Source organism: Xiphophorus maculatus, chromosome 21 (genome assembly GCF_002775205.1).
Source record: "Xiphophorus maculatus strain JP 163 A chromosome 21, X_maculatus-5.0-male, whole genome shotgun sequence".
Lineage (NCBI taxonomy): Eukaryota > Metazoa > Chordata > Actinopteri > Cyprinodontiformes > Poeciliidae > Xiphophorus > Xiphophorus maculatus.
In genome coordinates this window covers 11138453-11157219 of record NC_036463.1, presented here as the reverse complement: position 1 = coordinate 11157219, position 18767 = coordinate 11138453, and the positions used below count along the sequence as shown (strand labels likewise).

At 39.2% G+C, this 18767-nt stretch overlaps 1 protein-coding gene across 9 annotated transcripts in view; it reads right to left on the bottom strand.

The window, feature by feature from the left end:
• Nucleotides 1–18767, bottom strand: part of atp8a2 (ATPase phospholipid transporting 8A2) — a 63071-nt gene that overhangs the window by 37451 nt on the left and 6853 nt on the right. For 3 of the 9 annotated variants that reach the window (XM_023326089.1, XM_023326082.1, XM_023326085.1), the window contains 19 exons: nt 14155–14332; nt 9168–9267; nt 7785–7883; nt 7622–7667; nt 7356–7396; nt 5166–5239; nt 4827–4896; nt 3990–4117; nt 3564–3675; nt 3138–3306; nt 2907–3034; nt 2317–2394; nt 2151–2239; nt 1851–1895; nt 1617–1692; nt 1329–1517; nt 568–617; nt 418–487; nt 257–341 (listed from right to left, as the gene is read on the bottom strand). In XM_023326089.1, coding sequence (XP_023181857.1) covers nt 257–341; nt 418–487; nt 568–617; nt 1329–1517; nt 1617–1692; nt 1851–1895; nt 2151–2239; nt 2317–2394; nt 2907–3034; nt 3138–3306; nt 3564–3675; nt 3990–4117; nt 4827–4896; nt 5166–5239; nt 7356–7396; nt 7622–7667; nt 7785–7883; nt 9168–9267; nt 14155–14332 — 1827 coding nt within the window. Of the gene's footprint in view, nt 1–256; nt 342–417; nt 488–567; nt 618–1328; nt 1518–1616; nt 1693–1850; nt 1896–2150; nt 2240–2316; nt 2395–2906; nt 3035–3137; nt 3307–3563; nt 3676–3989; nt 4118–4826; nt 4897–5165; nt 5240–7355; nt 7397–7621; nt 7668–7784; nt 7884–9167; nt 9268–14154; nt 14333–14730; nt 15347–18618; nt 18674–18767 lie in introns of those variants that run through there. The other 6 variants (XM_023326083.1, XM_023326087.1, XM_005797857.2 and 3 more) reach the window with 4 other exon arrangements.

The window sequence follows — 18767 nt, the reverse complement described above, 5'->3', positions numbered from 1 at the left end:
AACATTCTCAATTCTACAAATTGTGTTTTAAAATGTTGCAATACAGTAAAAGATTTCTTGAATTAGAGCTGATGCAAGAATGAAAAAAAGTGAAATTGTACAGATCTCTGGTGAATCATTACTAGAAAGGTTAAACAAGAATAGAGTCCTGTAGGAGCTCTGAGTTTAATATGTTAGCTGATAATACTGCAGTTTATTTTCTCCATTGAATGAAAATATGAAGACATCTGCTGCTCTTTCAGAGGGTAAGTAATACCTTCAGTAGCAAACTGCTCCAGATGAGCGACGGTTAGATCTTTATACTGAGATGCTTCGGTTAGTCGTTCAAAGATGACATTATCCTGAAAAAACAAATTGAAATTTCAACGTAAATTCAAGATTACTGACAGAACGACAACGACAATCTGATGAACTTACAGCTCCTTTGCAGTAAAGGCGCAGCTTCCCAGTGGGCGTCCTCACCACCACGGACATGCGTTTGCGATTACTGTGGAAGAGGTAGGTGTAGTTTTAATGGAAGGTCACAACACGATTATTTGGGTACAAGGATATTTCATGCAGGATTACCTGGAGAACTCCAGTACGTTCAGAAGTTCATAGGTCATTTCCTTTCCTCTCTGAAACGCAGAAAGCTTGTTAACTTATACCAAAAAAGGGGAAAAATAAAAAATACAGTTGCGTTTTAGATTTTTGGTGAAACTGTCCATACTTGTAAAATCATTTAGACATTTCAAAAGCTGAATAAACATTTTTTTTTAATAAATATCTAAAAAGTGTTCATTTTATTTACTTCATCCATCTATCAGTTCCTACTAGATTTTCTGTCCATGCTGAAAAAGCATTCCCACTGAATAATACTGACACTACCTTGGTTCACACTATGGATTAGCAATACAATGGGGCAAAAGGCTCCGGAAAATTTCCAGAAACTGCATGTGATTGAGGAACAGCATAAATATATTTAACTTTACTCACATGAGATTTGTTTTAGTCAAGATTTAGCTAAATAACATATATTACCAAGAATAAGTGAAATCCCTGCTAAGCAGTCATCTTTAGTATTTAAAATTTCAGGTCTGTTTCTGTTTAATCCCATAAAATTTGCAAGTAAAGTTTCCTAGCTTTCATCAAATTTTCTAACTCTAAATCGGATATCGTGTTGAAAGGTAATATTCGGTGTTGGTTTTCTGCCACAAACAACATTTTGCAAGTCGTCCAAAAAGTCTAGTTTTTCCCTCATCCAATGAGATTACCTTGCCATGTCCTGTACACAGCAAGTTATGAATTTCTAACCAAAATCCCAGCTCAGATTTAACACACAAGCTTACAGCATCAATGATGACCGAATGAGGGGTCCTGGCTGTGAAGACGAAGCCGAGTCCTTTGGCAGCTTTGACCAGCGCTCCTTCGTCCGGCGATGAGGCCTGGTAAATTATCTGGTCATCCTCCCTCTCCGGTACGACAGTGTGGCACACCGCCATCATGGTCAGGAACTCACAGATCTGAGGTGATGTTGGCTAAAAACATGGAAAAGATTGGAAACAATAAGAACATTCACTGCAACCTTTTACTTTAGATTGAATCTAAAACACAAGAAAAACATTTAGGACACCTACATGATTCTTTTCAATGTTTTGAATGAGACTCGGGTCGTCAAATTCTGTGGAGTTATGGCTGTTGGACGGCAGGTTGCTGAGAGTCAAAAACATGTTTCGGTTATTAGACAGAAACGAATGGAGTCATAGATTAAAAGGCATTCTTTAATGTTCTATTTAAAGCAAGCAGGCACACAGTTAATCATTACTAGAGGTGCAAAACAGGAGTCGGAAGCTTGAATGGAAGTAACTCACCTGAAGTCCTCCATTGAACGATCACAGTCAAGATCAGGGAAGTGGCTGCAGTAATGAACGATGTTGAATCGAGTAGGGAATCAGGTCAAAAACAGGTGATTAGTTGATTAGTTTCTTTGATTAAACATGCAAAAGTACAATCAGCTCAGCCTTAATTGGGTTAGTCTGCTACATAATGTAGCGACTGAAACAGCAGAAGTGTGTTTAGCAGCATTCTGAGCTCATATTCTCTTATCAGGATCCTCGTTTTACAAGTAAACTCGGGATGTAAAAGAGGTGTTTAAATAAAGGATGACTGACCCATATGTGATTCCTGCAATGGTACACTTCTTAAAGTGCATGATGTTACACGTGAGCGTTCCCGTCTTGTCAGAAAAGAGGTATTTCACCTGGAAGAGACAGAGATGGCTTAATGTATTGTGCCACTCTTAGTTCAGAAGCCAGTTGCTGAGGATGGGCAACTGACCTGGCCCAGTTCTTCATTGAGATTGGACGTTCGCGCCATGGCCGGCGTGTCCGTCTCCGAGTAGTACATCTCAACGTCCTGAGAAGATAATAATATAGCAGGAACATAACAGGAGACTGCAACCTGCTGCTCCGAAGTGGCTCTTTGGACTTTCCACAATGGCTCTTTAAAACTAGCTAAAAATGATACAGAATTAACTAATGTTTTTTGCAGCAATATTAACAAATGCAGGTTTTTAATAGTTTTTAAGATTTTTTTCTTGCAATACTAGCACTGAATTTCCACAAAGAATGACACTGAAATACTAGTTATGTTTATTTCACTTCATTTTAAATCCTAAAAATATAAGTAAAATGCTGTTTTTTTAAAAAATGACAAGAGATTTCCTAAAGTAGATACTTCTCTAAAGAGTTGTCTTTTTTCAAAAAGTCTTGGGACATTTGCAGCTCTAAAGTTTTATTTGGTTGTCCTGAAAGCAAAATGGTTTATGTACTAGACCTCTGGTGTAGCAAATAAAATCCCACTAAATTACATTGAAGATTTTGATTTTAGCAGAGTTAATCGATTATAAAATAAAATATGATTCATACCCAGTTGATGAAGAGGGCTTGTGTGAACTTCACCACCTCCAGGGTAACTAGCAGGCTGATGGGGATCAGGTTGTTGTAGAGGATGATGAACGTCAGCAGGTTGTATGCAAAGTTAAGAGAGATGTCACCTGGAGGGGAAAAAAATACCTTTAAAGCAAAGCATGTGCATTTCTGTGGTTTTTCATGCACTAGACCCAACAGTTTTCAAGGCGAATATGCGTGTGCTCTCACCGGCCCGCGACAGATACCAGCAGGCCTCGTCTGTGTGTTCCCTATTCCAGATGGCAGCGCCCACCGAGCTGACCAGCGCCATGACCAGCAGGATGCCGAACAGGACCAGGATCTGCATGTTGGTCACCCGCTCCACGTTCGAGCGCTTCAGCGGCGCCTTGGTGGAGTTCTGAAAAGGTGAAGAAACCAGAGGAGTAATAAAGTAATTTCTGAGGCAGAAAAATCCATCCAGCTAAACTTCTTTGTTTACTATATAAATTAGTCATGTCGAATTACTACTAAAGAGATTATAAAACAAATTTGTTAATTTTAAGTATAAAAGTAAATGAAAACTCCTTGTTAAAGTCTTTAATTATTGCATCAATTTCTGTTCAATATAGACACAATATGTTTCTTGGCTTTTCAAAGCTCAGAGGTTTGAGGTACCTGCATTAGTTTAGAATCATGGCCAGTGTAGACGACGATTCCCACAACCCACTGTGTGTTCCTGAGCTGGGCTCCACGCAGCAGCACCTGGTCTGGACCCAGAGGAGCTGGACTGAGGTAAAGCAAATGGAGATTTCGTCCATGAGTGGAAATTTATAGCATTTAGGAATCAACATTGGCTTCTTATATGGCTCTGCTTTTCTTACGCCAGATGTCTGGATTCTCAGAATTTCAGTTCCCTTGAAAGATCCAAATTTCTAACTCTGAACAGCCATTGTTGCACAACTAGATTCATGCACATTTTATTCATCTGTCTTTTAAAAATTTATTTAACCAGTTTTTTTCCTTTTTTAAAAAAAAAATACAAAAGAAATCATCCATAGCTTTTGGCAATACAACTTTTGCTAAATGTTGTGTATGTCTCACTTCTGGTTCACCAGGCGCAGCGTGCCGGTGAAGTCATACAGGTGTCTGTTGGGGCCTTCGCACTCCAAATGACCCGACAACGCCATCAAGTCATCCAGGGTCTGAAAACCGGCCGTCAGGGGAAGACCCTGAATGTAAAGAAAAACCAAAGAAGTGGAAGATTTATAAACACGCAAAACAGAACAAGAGTCCAAAGAAATTTGAGGAAAAGTTGACAATGTAAAGTTCCTGGAAAAATAAAACATTTTCCACATTCCTTGGTCTGTTTTAAATGTGTACTTACAGAAGTAAATTCTAGTATAAAAGATTTTTACTATACAATCAAAACAGGAGTTCATATAAATTTTCATTTCAAAAATCCATACATTTTCCTGGACTGAAGCTATCAGTTGTCAGTCCTTATTGAACCATAGATGGAAGGAAACACAGACCAGTGGATAGATAAATTAATATTTATGGATGAGTGAATAAATGGATTGGATGGATGGGAAAAAGTTTGTAAATATTTTTCCCCCATTATTCTTTTTCCAAACCATTCCAGATCTGGATTTTTTTTTTTTTTTTTTTTTGTAATCAAACTTTTCCAGACTGTGGAAAACTGACTGTGGAACTCCATCAATGCATAGGGAAACAATGGTTTCTTAAGCAATTTATTCTAAAAATAAGGAGGCAGATTTTCCCATTTGAGAATATAAAGAGTCAGAAGAACATTTTTTCCAGCAGCTTTTTTCCTAAATCTAGAAAGCATTACATAAGCTATTTAAATATTTTAAACCTATAGTTAAACCCAGGCAGACCAAAACCCAAATAAATTCTGCTAAACACAGATTATTGTACCTGTCTGATCTTCAGGTTGGTTTCTCCGTCCAGGTTTGAGGTCTCAATGTAGCACATGGCTTGTGGCTCGCTGCAGAAATGGCAGCAAAGTTAAAATGACAAAAGTAATTACACTAGATAAGTTGTTCACAATTAATTTAATTGGTTTGTTTAAAATTCAGTTAAAGTCATGTGGAATTGTTTAAATCATTTAACACCACCTCAGTCAGCAAAAAGTTAATTAAAGCCCAATTAAGTAAAAAGGCATGCCAGTGCCACATTTAGGAAAACATTTTCTGACATTAATCAAAGAATTTTCTAAGACACACACACACACACACACACAAAACGGAGTCTGACCTGGAGGACACTATAACCATGTCAGCTGGAAGATGCTGGCCATTGGTCACCTTCACTATGTCCCCTACTGCCACCTGGTGGCCAGAATGCAGAGGAGCGACAGAATGAGCAAGAGGAACAAGAGTTTGTGTGGGGGCATGGGTAGGTGAAAAGAGGGAAAAAAAGAGAAAGAAAGAGGGAGGTTAATCAGTGATTACAAAGAAAGCAGCCATCAGAGGGAAAAGACTTGTGATAAGATGACAGCGAGCACAGCAGTGCACCATGTTCTGGTCAGGTTGCAACAAATTCAGATTACAGAAACATAACAGCTTGAAAGAATGTGGTGATAAGAAAAGGTTCAGAAAGCAAAAGTTGTTACTTTTATTTAAATCAGTCATGCCAGTAACCATAATAAATAGTCACTCATTACAGGCAAGAAGCTTTGAAAAAGAACAGAAAGCAATGTAATGTTTTAAAATTACAAAAGGAAAACTAATATTATTAACTTGTCTGACTTTAATATGTTCCAAAGAACATCAACAACAAAAAAAGAATGTAATCTCTTTTGAAAACAAGGGTGTGGAAAGTTAATACACAGTATCACTATGCACAAGAGAAACTACCGTGCTGTAGGCTGTTTACTCTTTTTAAAGAGGCACAAATGGAATGCAATGGATCTCGAAAATGTAACCACACCTGTTCTCACAGTCAGAGATTCAGAGAACTTTCGCACAAACTATGAAACTTTAGACAAAACTTCTTTCAGAAGCAAACTTTAATGAGACTGGATGACAGCTGGACCAAATTCCCTTACCTGTCCAGAAACACTGAAGCTTAAATCCTGATAAAAATAAAGAAGCTTGTCACCCACACACTGTAACAAGGACCCAGATCTGACTTGATTCGACCTAATGGAGCGAGGCTGAGCACAGCTGGGCCCAGTTAATGAGGACATTCAATAAGGAGCAAAAATCTTAGGAAAACAAGTTCACACTGCATAGTGACAACAGAACATTTGGGAACTTGCTTCTAATAACTAAGCTCAACTGCATTGCTGCTCTTGATTCGGTACATTTCTCCTCCAACTCTGATTATACGTTTCATTATCTCGATGAGCTGGCTTTCATTTCAGTTACGCATTTACTTTCTGTTTTTGTACAACTCGAGGAAATGCAGCACTCTCCACATTTATTAGCTACAGAAAAGCCTAAAAACACTGAAGTGTTGCAAAAAACTGAACGCTTAAATTGAGTATATATATTCGTAGAGGGAAAGCTTATTCAGAAACAGGTTATTTTTTCCATAATTATTTTTTGCCACATTTATTATCAGATTTATGAACTGTTAATACTTAATGCTTCCCTTATTCCAAATAGAAAGCACATACTCTTTTCCTGAATCACATTAAAATGAAGGAGCATTGGACAAAAGGGGTATTTGATCATTCCTTATCTACAGACCTAGGTTAACTCAACCTCAGTAACATTTGGAAACTCCGAGTTTCAGTTTGTGATAATAGAGTAAAAAAAAAAAAAAATTCCTGGCATTTTGAATGAAAGAAACAAATCCTTCAGGGAGTTGTAACCAATGTGGAAAAATGTTAATTTTGTGTCTGATTGGATTGACTAGGTCATCAGTCCAAATAATGACCCATTTTGGGTTTTCTGTCAGGTTGCACAAGAATTTCCTCCAAAAATGAAAAAGGTTCATACACTCTGAAAAAGGCCCATTGCATCACAGATTGTCTACATTACGTAAAAGTGTCCATAAGTTGCAAAAACATGATAAGATCATGTCAACTCATGACTAATTACAAATAAAGAAAAGGTGTGTTTTTAAAACAGATTTAAAAACAGGAAGCGAAGATGTCTGTCTTAGCATTTAAAGACAGTTTGTTCCAAAGTTTGGGTGCAGACATGCTCAATATTATTTCTTGTCTTTCCCATTTTGAAAAATACATATTTTGTACTGGAATTTACAGAAAGTTGTTTGTTTTTTTTAAAAGAGGATGAATTTATTTTGGAACTGTCAACATTTTTCTTTTTAACTAACAGTTGTTGTATTCCCAACAGGTTTAACTTTAGACACCTTGAATTATTTTATAGTGTTTTTTTTTCATCATTTCTGTTATTATGATGCGATGAAGTGAATGAGAAATCACAGGCATGACAAATGAGATGGCAGCATCCGTGTTTGCGATGATAGCGATACCTGCTTCCAGATGATCGTCTGCCAAGCTCCGTTCCGCAGCACTGAGAGACAAGGACAACACAGCCATCAGTCAGCCTATGTAGCGGCTCTCATACAGTATTCATGGCCTCTAAACCTTTGTCTTTTTTTTTGTCTTGGTCTGAGTGCCCTCTAATGCTATAATGACCGACAGACAAGGGCCATTCATCCAACCATGAAAGGAAAACAAAACCCAGACAGAAACAGACACGCACGCTCATGGAAAAAAAAACAACTGCTCAATATACCTGTCGTCTTCTTCTTATTCACCGTGTTATCGGCTTTGTGTCTTTTCTGCAACAGGGTAAGAAGAAAATAGAATAAAAACATAAGTATTTATAATAAAGCATTAAAAACTTGCTCTAGGAGCAATACTACAAGTCTTGACCAAGTCCCTTCTGAGCTACTCACATAATCCTCTATGATTTCTTTAATTCCCGCCACAGTGAGAATAAAGATGAGCGGCACCAGAGTGGTGTAGCGACCGGTCGGTGATACATCGGGGATTTGCTGATGAGAAAGAAAAAGAATCTATACTTACATATGTGCTGATGGGCAGCATAGCATATATTACTATTATCTATGATGATGACAATAATGACAAGCAGAAGGGTTCTTTGGTAAGTAGATTGCCAAGTGCTTCTGAAGAATATCTATTAGCTTGTACATTAAAAACTCTAGGAAACATTTTTACTTTCAAGATGTTTGTAAAGATGATGTTAATGAGAATGTAATGGATCCATGGGCAAGCAATAAAATCTTGGTGAATATCTGAGTTTTTAATGCATATTAAATATGCATAAACAGGATAATGCAATTTTTGCTCTTACATTTACTTTATTTTGCCTTTTTTCCCAAAAAACATCTTAAAACACGATCTAATCATTTGCTTAGGATCATTTTAACCCTCGTTAATGATCAATATTGCACATACAAATACAACAAAAAATGGGCTTAAACAGACAGAGCTGAATGTTTCAGTAAAAGCATTCTGGGTTATAAAACGTCAGTATCAACAGATATTTAAATTTATATCTTGGCGTCCACATTCTGATGGAGCAGGACTTTGAACAAAGGTACATTTAGATCACTTGGACTGGAGACTAAGTCCAAGTCTACAACAGGTCCATGGAAAATATCATGCATAGACTTGGTAAAGTCTGCTGGACAAGCAAGTTAAGGAGCAGGAGAGCTTTAATCAACATCTCCATAAGATCCATGAAGCTTAACTTTGTAAAACCTACGCTCTCTATCCAGTGACATGGTGAGTCCAATTCTATTAGTCATAGAAGATACTGAACTTTTAAATGATGGTAATGGTTTGGAACCGTCACAGTTTATGTTTCATTGTGAAATTGTAGACTTAACATTCGCCAACACCACAATGTGTCACATTGATAAACATTTTCAGTTTTGGTACAGCGTAAGTCAGCAAAGTGTGTTAATCAAGTGCTTAATAACTAGCTGTTAACTTTCACTATTTAGAGAATTTATTTTCATTTTAATGCTGATGTCAACTCAAAGTAGTGAAATCTCTGCTACTGGGTAATAGTGGAAGTACTACAAAATCTGTTAAATTTACAGAATCTCAGAACAAAATTTATTTTGTTGTATTTTTTACAGTTTTAAAAGAAAAATAATAAATTGGACTTTGCAGGTCAGGGATTTAAAAAAAAAAAAACAAAAAGATAAATCAAAAATTTTCCACAAGATCTCTGATTGGTCCATTTCGAGTATAAACTAAAAGACAAAGAATCAGGCCCAGCCCTGATAAGAACCAGCTATAGTGTTTACCTGCATAAGTGCGATGAACAGGAAGAAGGCGTTGGCCGCCCGTCTGATCTGCTCATAGAGGAACCGGGGCAGAAATGTGAGAATCCCATATTTGGTGGTACTGCATGAGGAAAATGGAAACAGATAATGTGTTCAGATAAACAAGAGAAAAGGTCATGTAATGCATTAGCAACTAAAACGCAATAAATAATAGATTAATAAATATCAATAATGATATCTTAACCTAAAATTCTCTGGGGCATCGCTTACTTTAGAGGATGAAAAAAACAAAACTCCATTTGGACTATAAACTCCCAATTGTGCTCAGATAGGGAAAACCTGAGCCACTAAAGGCTGCACACACATCGCATTTATAAATAGATCAAGATATTTAGTCCAATGCACTAAATTGAGACCGAGAATGTCAGAAAATAGGTGCAAGAAACCTTGGCAGTCCCAATTTATCTGTCAGCTGTATTGATCAGACAGCTGTATTGATTAGCCTTGATATAGCCATTAGCTACAGTAAGTGCTTTTATAGAAGTTAAAAATAAAGTCAACCTTCGAGTTAAGACCTTGTTTTCTGTTTTTTTTTGTTTCCCTCTTTCGCCTAAGTGGAGAGAAAAAAAAACTTCTGCAATAAGCTTCCTTTAATGGATTGTGCATGTTTCTGTGTGTGAGTGCAGAGAGTGTGCATGCATCAAATGGCACAGCACAGTTCAGGATCGCCAAGGAGATGAACCCGTAACCCAGACCGCTGCCCCATCTAGATCTGCCTCATCCTTACAGACACAAAATACGAGGAGCAGGATGTTACATGGAAAAAAAACATGGGAGCAACAGCTGTTGACCAGTCACACTGACACACAGGATCCTGACCCGGAGGCGAGGGATACATCCGAGCTGGCGATACTACACGCCTCAATCTAATCAAAGACAAGAGATACGGCACTCCAGCAACAGAAACGCGTGCATTCCCACTGAATCAAAAAAAGGACAAAAACGGAGAAAAGGCACCTGCATGTGTTACTTTTTGTAATGTACATTGCAAGAAGTGTGAGCAGCTGTTGGCAGCAGGGGTGATGCTGTCCTGCAGCTGTGCAGCTTAGGACTGTTTTTATAGAAAACAGCATTCAAAGAACAGTGCAAAAAGTATTTGCCCCCTTCCTTTGGCTCAGATTTTAAAAAAATAAAAAATTTAGATCATTGATCAAAATTTTAATACTAGACAAAAATAGCCAGGAGTTAATACCAAATAAGTTTCTTAAGATAAATGCCAGAGCTGCAGAACCATGAAATCACTAAACTGAAGCTGTCTTACAACAACAGTCTGAAAAAGTCATCATGTCCCAATTTAAAGAACTTTAAGAACAGATGGGAAGTAGAGGCATTTACATCAGTCAGTCTGGTAAAGATTACAAAGCTATTTCTACGGCTTTGGGACTCCAGAGGATCATTATTATCGACGGCTGGAGAAAACATGCAACGATTGTGAACTTTCCAGGAGTGGTGGGCAAACCAAAACTAACCTAAGAGGGCCTCAGCAACTTATCCAGGAGCTGATAAACTCCAGAACATTATCTATGTCATTTATCATTTTCTCACTGACCCAGTTAAGGTCAGTGAGAAAATGACTAGGGAAAAAGGTCAAATATTTACCAATAAACATGTTGAAGGCCCAAGGCTTTGGAAAATATTCTGTGGACATAAGCAACAAAAGTGGAATTTCTTTGACTAAGCTAAGATAGTATTAAAAATATAAACATCTACAGTCAGGAATTGTGGTGGGAGTGTTATGGGTGTTGCTTCTGGTTCTTGCTGTAGTCGAGGCAAGTCGTAGGGCTAAATTTGTTCCTTGCATAACCTCTCTCATATCAAGTACAAATATTTAAAAACTGCTCATTTGTTTTTGCTCAAGTTATGTCCAATATTTAAACTGTTTGATCTGAAACCTTTAAGGGTGACATAAAAAGAGCAAGACCAGAAGACATCTTCAAAAGGGAAAGCAAGTTTTTCGGCACTTCTTTATTCTAAAATGATCATGCTGTGTACTGAAGAGTGAAGCCTGGAAATGGAGAGGAGGACAGTGGAGTGAACAGATAAGAGCTGCAAAGCTTTAATCTCAGAAAGAAAAATCAATAATGCTGTTGGACTTTTAAAACACAAACTAAAGAGTTACAGGAATACAAGGACATGAAAGGCTTTTTGCCTCTGGAGCAAGAGTACTCCCGTCCGTCCAAGCTGCACGGAGGAAAGGCGGAGCGCCCAAGCGCATCCAATCAGATGGCCGAATGGCACCCACATTAATCTTATTAGGTGAAATGCTTCTTTTTTTTAAAGTGAAATTCAATCTAGCAGAAACACTCATTCTAAAACTTCACAGCACAAGCAGAAAACAACCCTTTTCTGACACGCAACAGGAGAGTTGATCTACCAACTGCACAAAGCAGACAAACAACAAAACTACAGGAAAAGACACGAGGGAAAACGACACTAAAACAAAACAACGTATTTCCCTAAAGATGTGAGCCCAACAGAAACCTGTGGGAATACATGCGAGAGAAAAGGTGCAAAGATCTGCATCGGAGTTTACTTTTGTCGCACCAAAGCTGTGATAAACTCAAAAGGTCAAGTCTAAATAAATCACACCTAAAGCCTTTGACGAGGAGGAGGCACAGGAGACAGGTTTTATCCTCAGTGACATCAGTCATGCAAAAATAATTAATCACAGTTTCCCCTCAACAGAAACGCACCCATCCTGAGGAGCTTTGTGTACATTTATGTGAAACGTGTAATTAGGGTTTAATTTACCAAGCAGCATTAAATATTAATGCGGACATATTGATTGGGCAACACTGTGTCATGTCATCTTGTTCAGCCAACCTCTTTTTCCACCACTCAAACATGTTAGCCTCACCCTTTTAGGAAGACGGCAAATAATCCCCAACAGGAAAGAGAGATTTTCAGGTGAAAATTTGTAAGAATTTGTAGAAACTCAGGGAATAATCATTATTTAAGTAACAGGAATACATTTTAAGAGACGCAAAACAACCATATATCCAAGGTTCAAAGTCTACTTGACACACAGGTGAAACACGGTGGCTGTCCTTCAACTCCACTTGCTGTGGATTTAAAACCTGCTAAGCAAAGATCAGCTCTGATGGACCATCTTTTAGCCAAACAAAACACCAAAAGGTTAAAGAATTAACACATACACTATAAAAATGAATTTTGGATTGTATTAGATATTAAACTGACTTGCATACAAAGTATTCAATATATTAATTCTAACAAAATTATGAACTCTATTTTAATAACACATCCTGAAAATGGTTGTCCAAACTGCCATTAGCTTTTCTCTTTTCTAAGTAGTTTCTCTTGTAAGGCTGATATACCTACATAGAACGCACTGCAAATGAAAATCTCAACTTGGTAGGAGCTAAGAACTTTCAAAAGACTTTTATTGATAAAGTTTCTGTGTTGGAGCAAGGAATTATGTTTGCAACCCACTGCTGGCTTAACAAAGGCACTAATGCTAAATTCAATGAGGAAATACTTAAATAATAGCACCTGATTCAGGTGCTATTATTTAGCACCTGAATCAGGTGCTAAATAATAGCACAAGCCAAAAAATTAAGTCCTCTGCTCTGCGTACGATCTTTGAGGAGAGCTTAATGCATTTTCAACATTCATGTTGGAGTCTATCATGGTTTGTGGATCATTTAGAGTCATTATCTGTCTCAAACACAAGGTTTAATACCCCTTGCAGCTGGGATTCAACCACTGATCTCTGATGAGTTCCTCAGAAAAAATGACGTTTTTACGACTAGATGAAATTACTTCCGAGTCCATGTCTGTGGAATGCTGCTCATCCATACTGCTCATTAAAGCAAACAAATAACGTTGAAGCTCTTTGTGTGGATCAAACTTGTCCTTTAAGACATCAGCAGCCTGAATATTTACTCTGCAGAAACAATATTTTGTGTTTAAAGTGTGCTTTTTGAAAAGGTCGATATTTCTGTGAAATCCTGGTTTGAATATTTATCATTTCTTCCGCTTGCTAAAATATAAAAATAAAAAACAGATTCATCTTTGAGCAGCTCCTTTTATAACTTGTAAGAATTGAACCAATTTAGTCGAATAAGTACATTTTGTAAGTTTGTGTACGGCTGGTAGACTTTTTCATGAGCAACTTAATAGGAAGAAGGGCAAACAAAGACGGGAAAGACATGAAACAAATAGCTCAGCATCAGCTTAAACTCAGACTATAACGTTTATGCCCCAGCTTGACCTCTGAGCATGTGGCATCCTTGTCAGCAAAATACATTTTAATTTGTACACCACCTTGAACATAGAATCCCCAAAGGAAAAGATGATGATGGCAGGATCATACAATGGGAATGCTTTTCCTTAGGAAGAAAACTGGTTTGAGCTAAAGTTCAGACTTGCATCCAATTAAGAATCTGTGGCAACCTTGAAAATCGATGTTCACATATGCACTTATCCTCATTTGACTGAACTTGAGCAATGTTGCAAAGTGGAAATTTCTGATGCCAAATGTGCAAAAGTTGTAGAGGTATATCCAAAAAACATGCAGCGTTATCTGCAGTGAAAGGTGGATTTAAGTACTATTGACCCAGTCCATCTGCAGGCAAAATCATCCCCCACTTTTCAGATTTTTATGTCCAAGAAACATTTGGTTTCACTTCTAATTACGAATTTTGTCCTACTTCGCTACTGTTTTAAGTTAAATCTCTAAAAGTATAAAAGTAATCAATTTTGATTTAGCTGGTAGACTTGTGAGATTTCAACCCTAATAAAATTGTCAGATTAGTTTTACTGATTAAATTCAAACCATGTTTTGTTTCCAGTGCGGTAATAATGCGGTTTTGTGTTACAAATCATGATTTTTGAAGCCTTTAAAGAACTTCCTAACTTAAATAACAATGATAAATAATACACGTCAGAGCAGAAATCAAGCATCAAAGCGGTTGAGTTTTAAGCCTACCTCACGTGGTTGTCGCAGAACTTGGTGCTTTGGGTCCGGTTGAGGATCACAGTCCGCGCAGTCGCGTCTACGGGGTCCGCCTGGGAAGTGGTCCCGGACATCTCGTCATCCGCCTTGCGGTACCCGGCGGACGAGCCAGAGGGTCCTGCGCCGTTGGATTGATGGGAGAGAGGTGAGGCTGAGTGAGTCCGAGTGGGAGATGGAGAGACAGAGACAGGGGGAGGATGGGAGAGACACACACACACACATATAGACGTGGAGACGTGGTTTTTACAGATCAACAGCGACCAATTACAACCAGAGGATGGCTACTGTATGCTGAGATCTGCTGAAGCGGTTCGGGTCGATTCGGTGACGTTTCCCTTCTCTGTGTAATTGTCTTTCATGCGCGCGCGCGTTATCCCAACGCCCACGGGGACCCCCCGCGTGTAATAATGGATATGCTGAGTGATGCACAAAGGCGAACAAACACTGCGGGTTAGTCTGCTTTTTATCAGCTGCTCATGTGGACACTGAGCGCACACGTAGACAGAGAAAATCCAGAAAAGTGACAGAGGAGGAAGAGGGGGATCCCACCCGCTCCGTCTTCTTCCTCTCCTCCCCGCCCGCCTGGCTTTGTCATCTCGAGGCGTCGTGATCTCCGCTCATTCACCCCCGCATGCGCTCCAGCTTCGCGGATTTTATTCCCATAAAACACGGGAGCCAGAGCGTTTCTGCGAAGACGCAGGCAACAGCAGCAACTGGATCTGGAGGCTACAGTTCACTCAGCTGCTGGAACAACGGCGAGCGTGCACTGGCGAGGGCAGCCGTTTCAGCGTTACCCGCCTCCCCGCGCTCCTCTTTCGGCTCGGCTGAGCCTGAAGCTGCCGGTGCGATGTACTAAAGTGTGCGCCTCCACGCTGAGACGCTATACGGGTTTTATCTGGTGCGTTTGAGGCGAGCTCCTCCCTCCAACATGACGGCCCCGGCTGCTCACAAACGAAGCGGGGAAGCCATATGGAGCTCCTTCAGAGCTGCGGGACTCAGCTTTTAAAGGGCCAGAAGCCTCGCATCGCCTTAAGGTTCTGTGGTTGGGCACAGATGGGATCAAATGACATGCGGCAGTCAGAAACCATCCATCAGAGATCACTTCATGTCGCTTTCTCTTTACTTTGATGCCACTGCAACTTCCTGCAGGACACCATTCCTCAAACTGTTCCCATCTTTAAAATAGAGCCAATTTATAATCATGGGATCAGATTATTCTGTTGTTTGTTATAGGATAGTCTGTGAGTGAAACCGTCAACAGGCTAATTGCATGAATAATTCAAAAAAGAATAAGCCCTGGCAGGGTTCTGCTTATTGAATTTCCAAAGTCCTGAAATGCCATTTCTGCACCGCTGCAGTGCAACAGGAGATGCATTAGTCTGTCCCATTGTCGATAACCAAAACTGGATTAAGTCCTTCGATTTCACTCAAGCAGGATATTCTGGGCATGAAGAGAAATGGTAAAAAAAAAAAAAAAGTGCACAGATGTAAAGTAAAGTCAAGTGTATACTATAGATTAATCAGCAGACTGTAATAGTATGTTTTGCAAAGGAAATCATACACCTAGGACTTTTTCATATTTTATAGAACACCATCCAGAAACCTTAAACTTAATGTGTTTTATTGGGATTTTATGTGATTAGGCAACAAAAATAGTGCATGAATGTGAAGTGGAAGGAAGGATTTCTGCACTTCACTTTACTGGCCGGTGTGGGGAAAAGCCAAGGGCTGTAAAAGTTTGCTGTAAGTCATAAGAGGACACAACAAACATGTGGAAGAAGCTGCTCTAGTCAAATAATAAAATCTAGGTAAGGTGGAAATGTTGGGAGAAGCATCCTTTAATGCTTCTCCCAACACCTGAAAACTGATTATTACAGTGTGAACTTTGCATTTGCTTGTCACTTTAAATCTCAATGAAATACATTGCAGTATGTGTTCGCAAAACGACAAAATGTGACAAAGTTCTAGAGGTATTAATATTAATTGCACAACAAGCAAATTGTTTGGACTATTCTAAATAATATGATTATTTTGAATGGACAAAATACATCATCTTGACATTTTTAGAATTAAAACACTTCTACCTTACAACGCCCTCCGCTGCCAGAAAGGGTTTCTAAAAGGACTTGGCGAGCCCAACATTCCCCCTTTTTGCTACAGTTCAGTGAGCGTTGAATAATTTTGTAACTCCCCTTCCATCCTCCTCGCTCTGCAGGGCGGCATTGTAGAATAGGGTCCTTGTCCAGCCTTAATGTGGAATATTATCTTTGCTGTCCAGAATTTGAGCTGTTAGTGTGTCATGACAGTCATGAGACTGTCACACAGCAGCAGTCTTAAATCAGAAGCCTCTTCTGGTAAGTTGCAAAACTAACTATTGCCACGCGTCTCCATACATAACAACTCGTCGAAGATACTTACATGATATGAGGTATAACAACATTTAATTTCTCCTTGAGAAAATAAGGTATTTTTGAAACGAATGGAAGACAAACGGACCTCGGTGTCACATCAAGTTTATACCCCAGTGAAAACAGGAAGCAATGGATTATTAAATAAAAATTATAATACATTTTAACCACCTTTTAAAAGTAGATAAACACATCTTTACCAGGTGTGCCAATAACTATAGAGGGTGTTGTACATGCAGCATTTATTCTTTGCCATCACACAGAGATCCAGTATGAGGCAAAGAGCAAGGGTCAAAGTCTGTTGAAGTAAATTGATAATTGTTAGGTATTTAGACCTGACAATAATTGACAGCCTCTCTGCCTTTTTCTATATCTTTGCACATGACCTAATGAGAGATATACAAACTGAGATGTGAGTCACAATCATACCTCAGCACACTGAGCTGTAAACAACTCTTGGAGCAGCTGGCATAGCAGCAGACAATTCAGCTGATTACAGTAAACATGAGGTTAAAAGTATAGGAAAAGGCCATCGTATTGATGTAATCAAGTTACAGCATTGTCTTTCAAGAATCCTTTGGAAATTGTAAATACACTATCCTTCATTTTCTAACCTTGATGGACTCCACCTTACCAGAAACGATCAATAATGGCTCTCTCTGCGCCACGCTTATAATTCATCTCTGTGGAGATCAATGCTCCCACTACTCATCGCGGATGGAGTGGAGGCCGCAGATGCCTCTGTAGCTGCACTGATGCACCGCCGATGAGTCAGCAGCAAACTCCAACAAAGCACAGCCCAGGTCAATTACACGCGAAGCGCCTGAGGCAGCCAAATTAGGAACCTCAGGTCTGATAACCTGCAGTCGGAGCAGGAAAGACTAGCCTGATCCCCACTCAACACTCTGATCTCATACCCAGCCAGAAAGATCCTTCCAGCTACCCATTTGGTTCCGCAGTCTTAAACTAAACTAAATTACTTGAAAACAAGCTTGTTTGATAAATCAATAAAGAAATTCTGAGTACTATATACTTTCTAATGTCTGTCTCACACAAATGGCACTTCAAATTGAGGCAAAAAGGGGGCAATGTAATCCAGAAATGCAGACGAATAACTTATGCGTAGAAAAAAAAAGAATTCAAATTTTTACAAACTCTAGAGTTCCCAATTGTCCTTTGGCCTGGGTTGTTGCCAAAATTTCACCGTTAAAAAGCAGCCTGGGTCGCTGAATAATACATGCACGGAGGCTGCATAATTCATCTACATTTTCCAGTATGGCAGAGCATATTGAATCCAGGGCACTACCTTCGTGTTGCTGCACTTGTGCTATCACTCCCAACAGCCACAACCAAACGGTCTCCCATCTGAGTTGTATTTTAAATGGCAAAAAAAAAAAAAAGCCACTTCACAGACAGTTAAACACTTAATCCAATGATGCAGTCCAGAGAAGAAATGAGCCGGAAGACATTAGCTGCTAATCATAACGACAGATATGGCAGGGCTGCTGATGCTATCCCCAGATGTTCAAGCTCTGCCACCACACATGCCACACTTAGGATAGGATTCTGGCAGAGTTCTTGTTTTCATCATCTGGAGAAAAAAAAAAACTCTTCAAAAAGAATCAGCTTCCACATGGATGCATGCATGCCTATTTCACAGCAAGACTGGCAAATTTAGCAGAAAATATGTCTTGGGCAGTCATTGTCTGTTAACATGACAGTTGTTTTTAATCCAAAGACAGCGGCAAGCCTCACTGAAGTCTGCTCAGGCTGAACGCTGAAGAAGTCCCATCCTCTAGGCCTGTCATGACCATTACATAATCAAAATATCACATTAAATTTAGCTTGGTCAGCTTGGAAAACACCAAAAACATTTCATCTGGGCATTTTTCACCACTAGTAATGTGCTCTTCTACGATTGCAAGGCACAATATGTTAATCTTATGCATTAAATCAAACAAGACGTCTCTATCTGTCATCAAAATGTCAACAATACGCCTCCGCACAGTTCTGCACAGGAAAACATTACCTACAGAGCTCCGTCTGCCTGGGCGACCCTTATGTCCCATTGCGGCCCCGGCACCCTGAGTCCTATTTCCAGCTCCTTGCTAACATGGTTGCCATCAGCCCCCGTGGGTCATTTGCCACCGTACCGAAGTAGGAAGCAAAGGGAAGAAA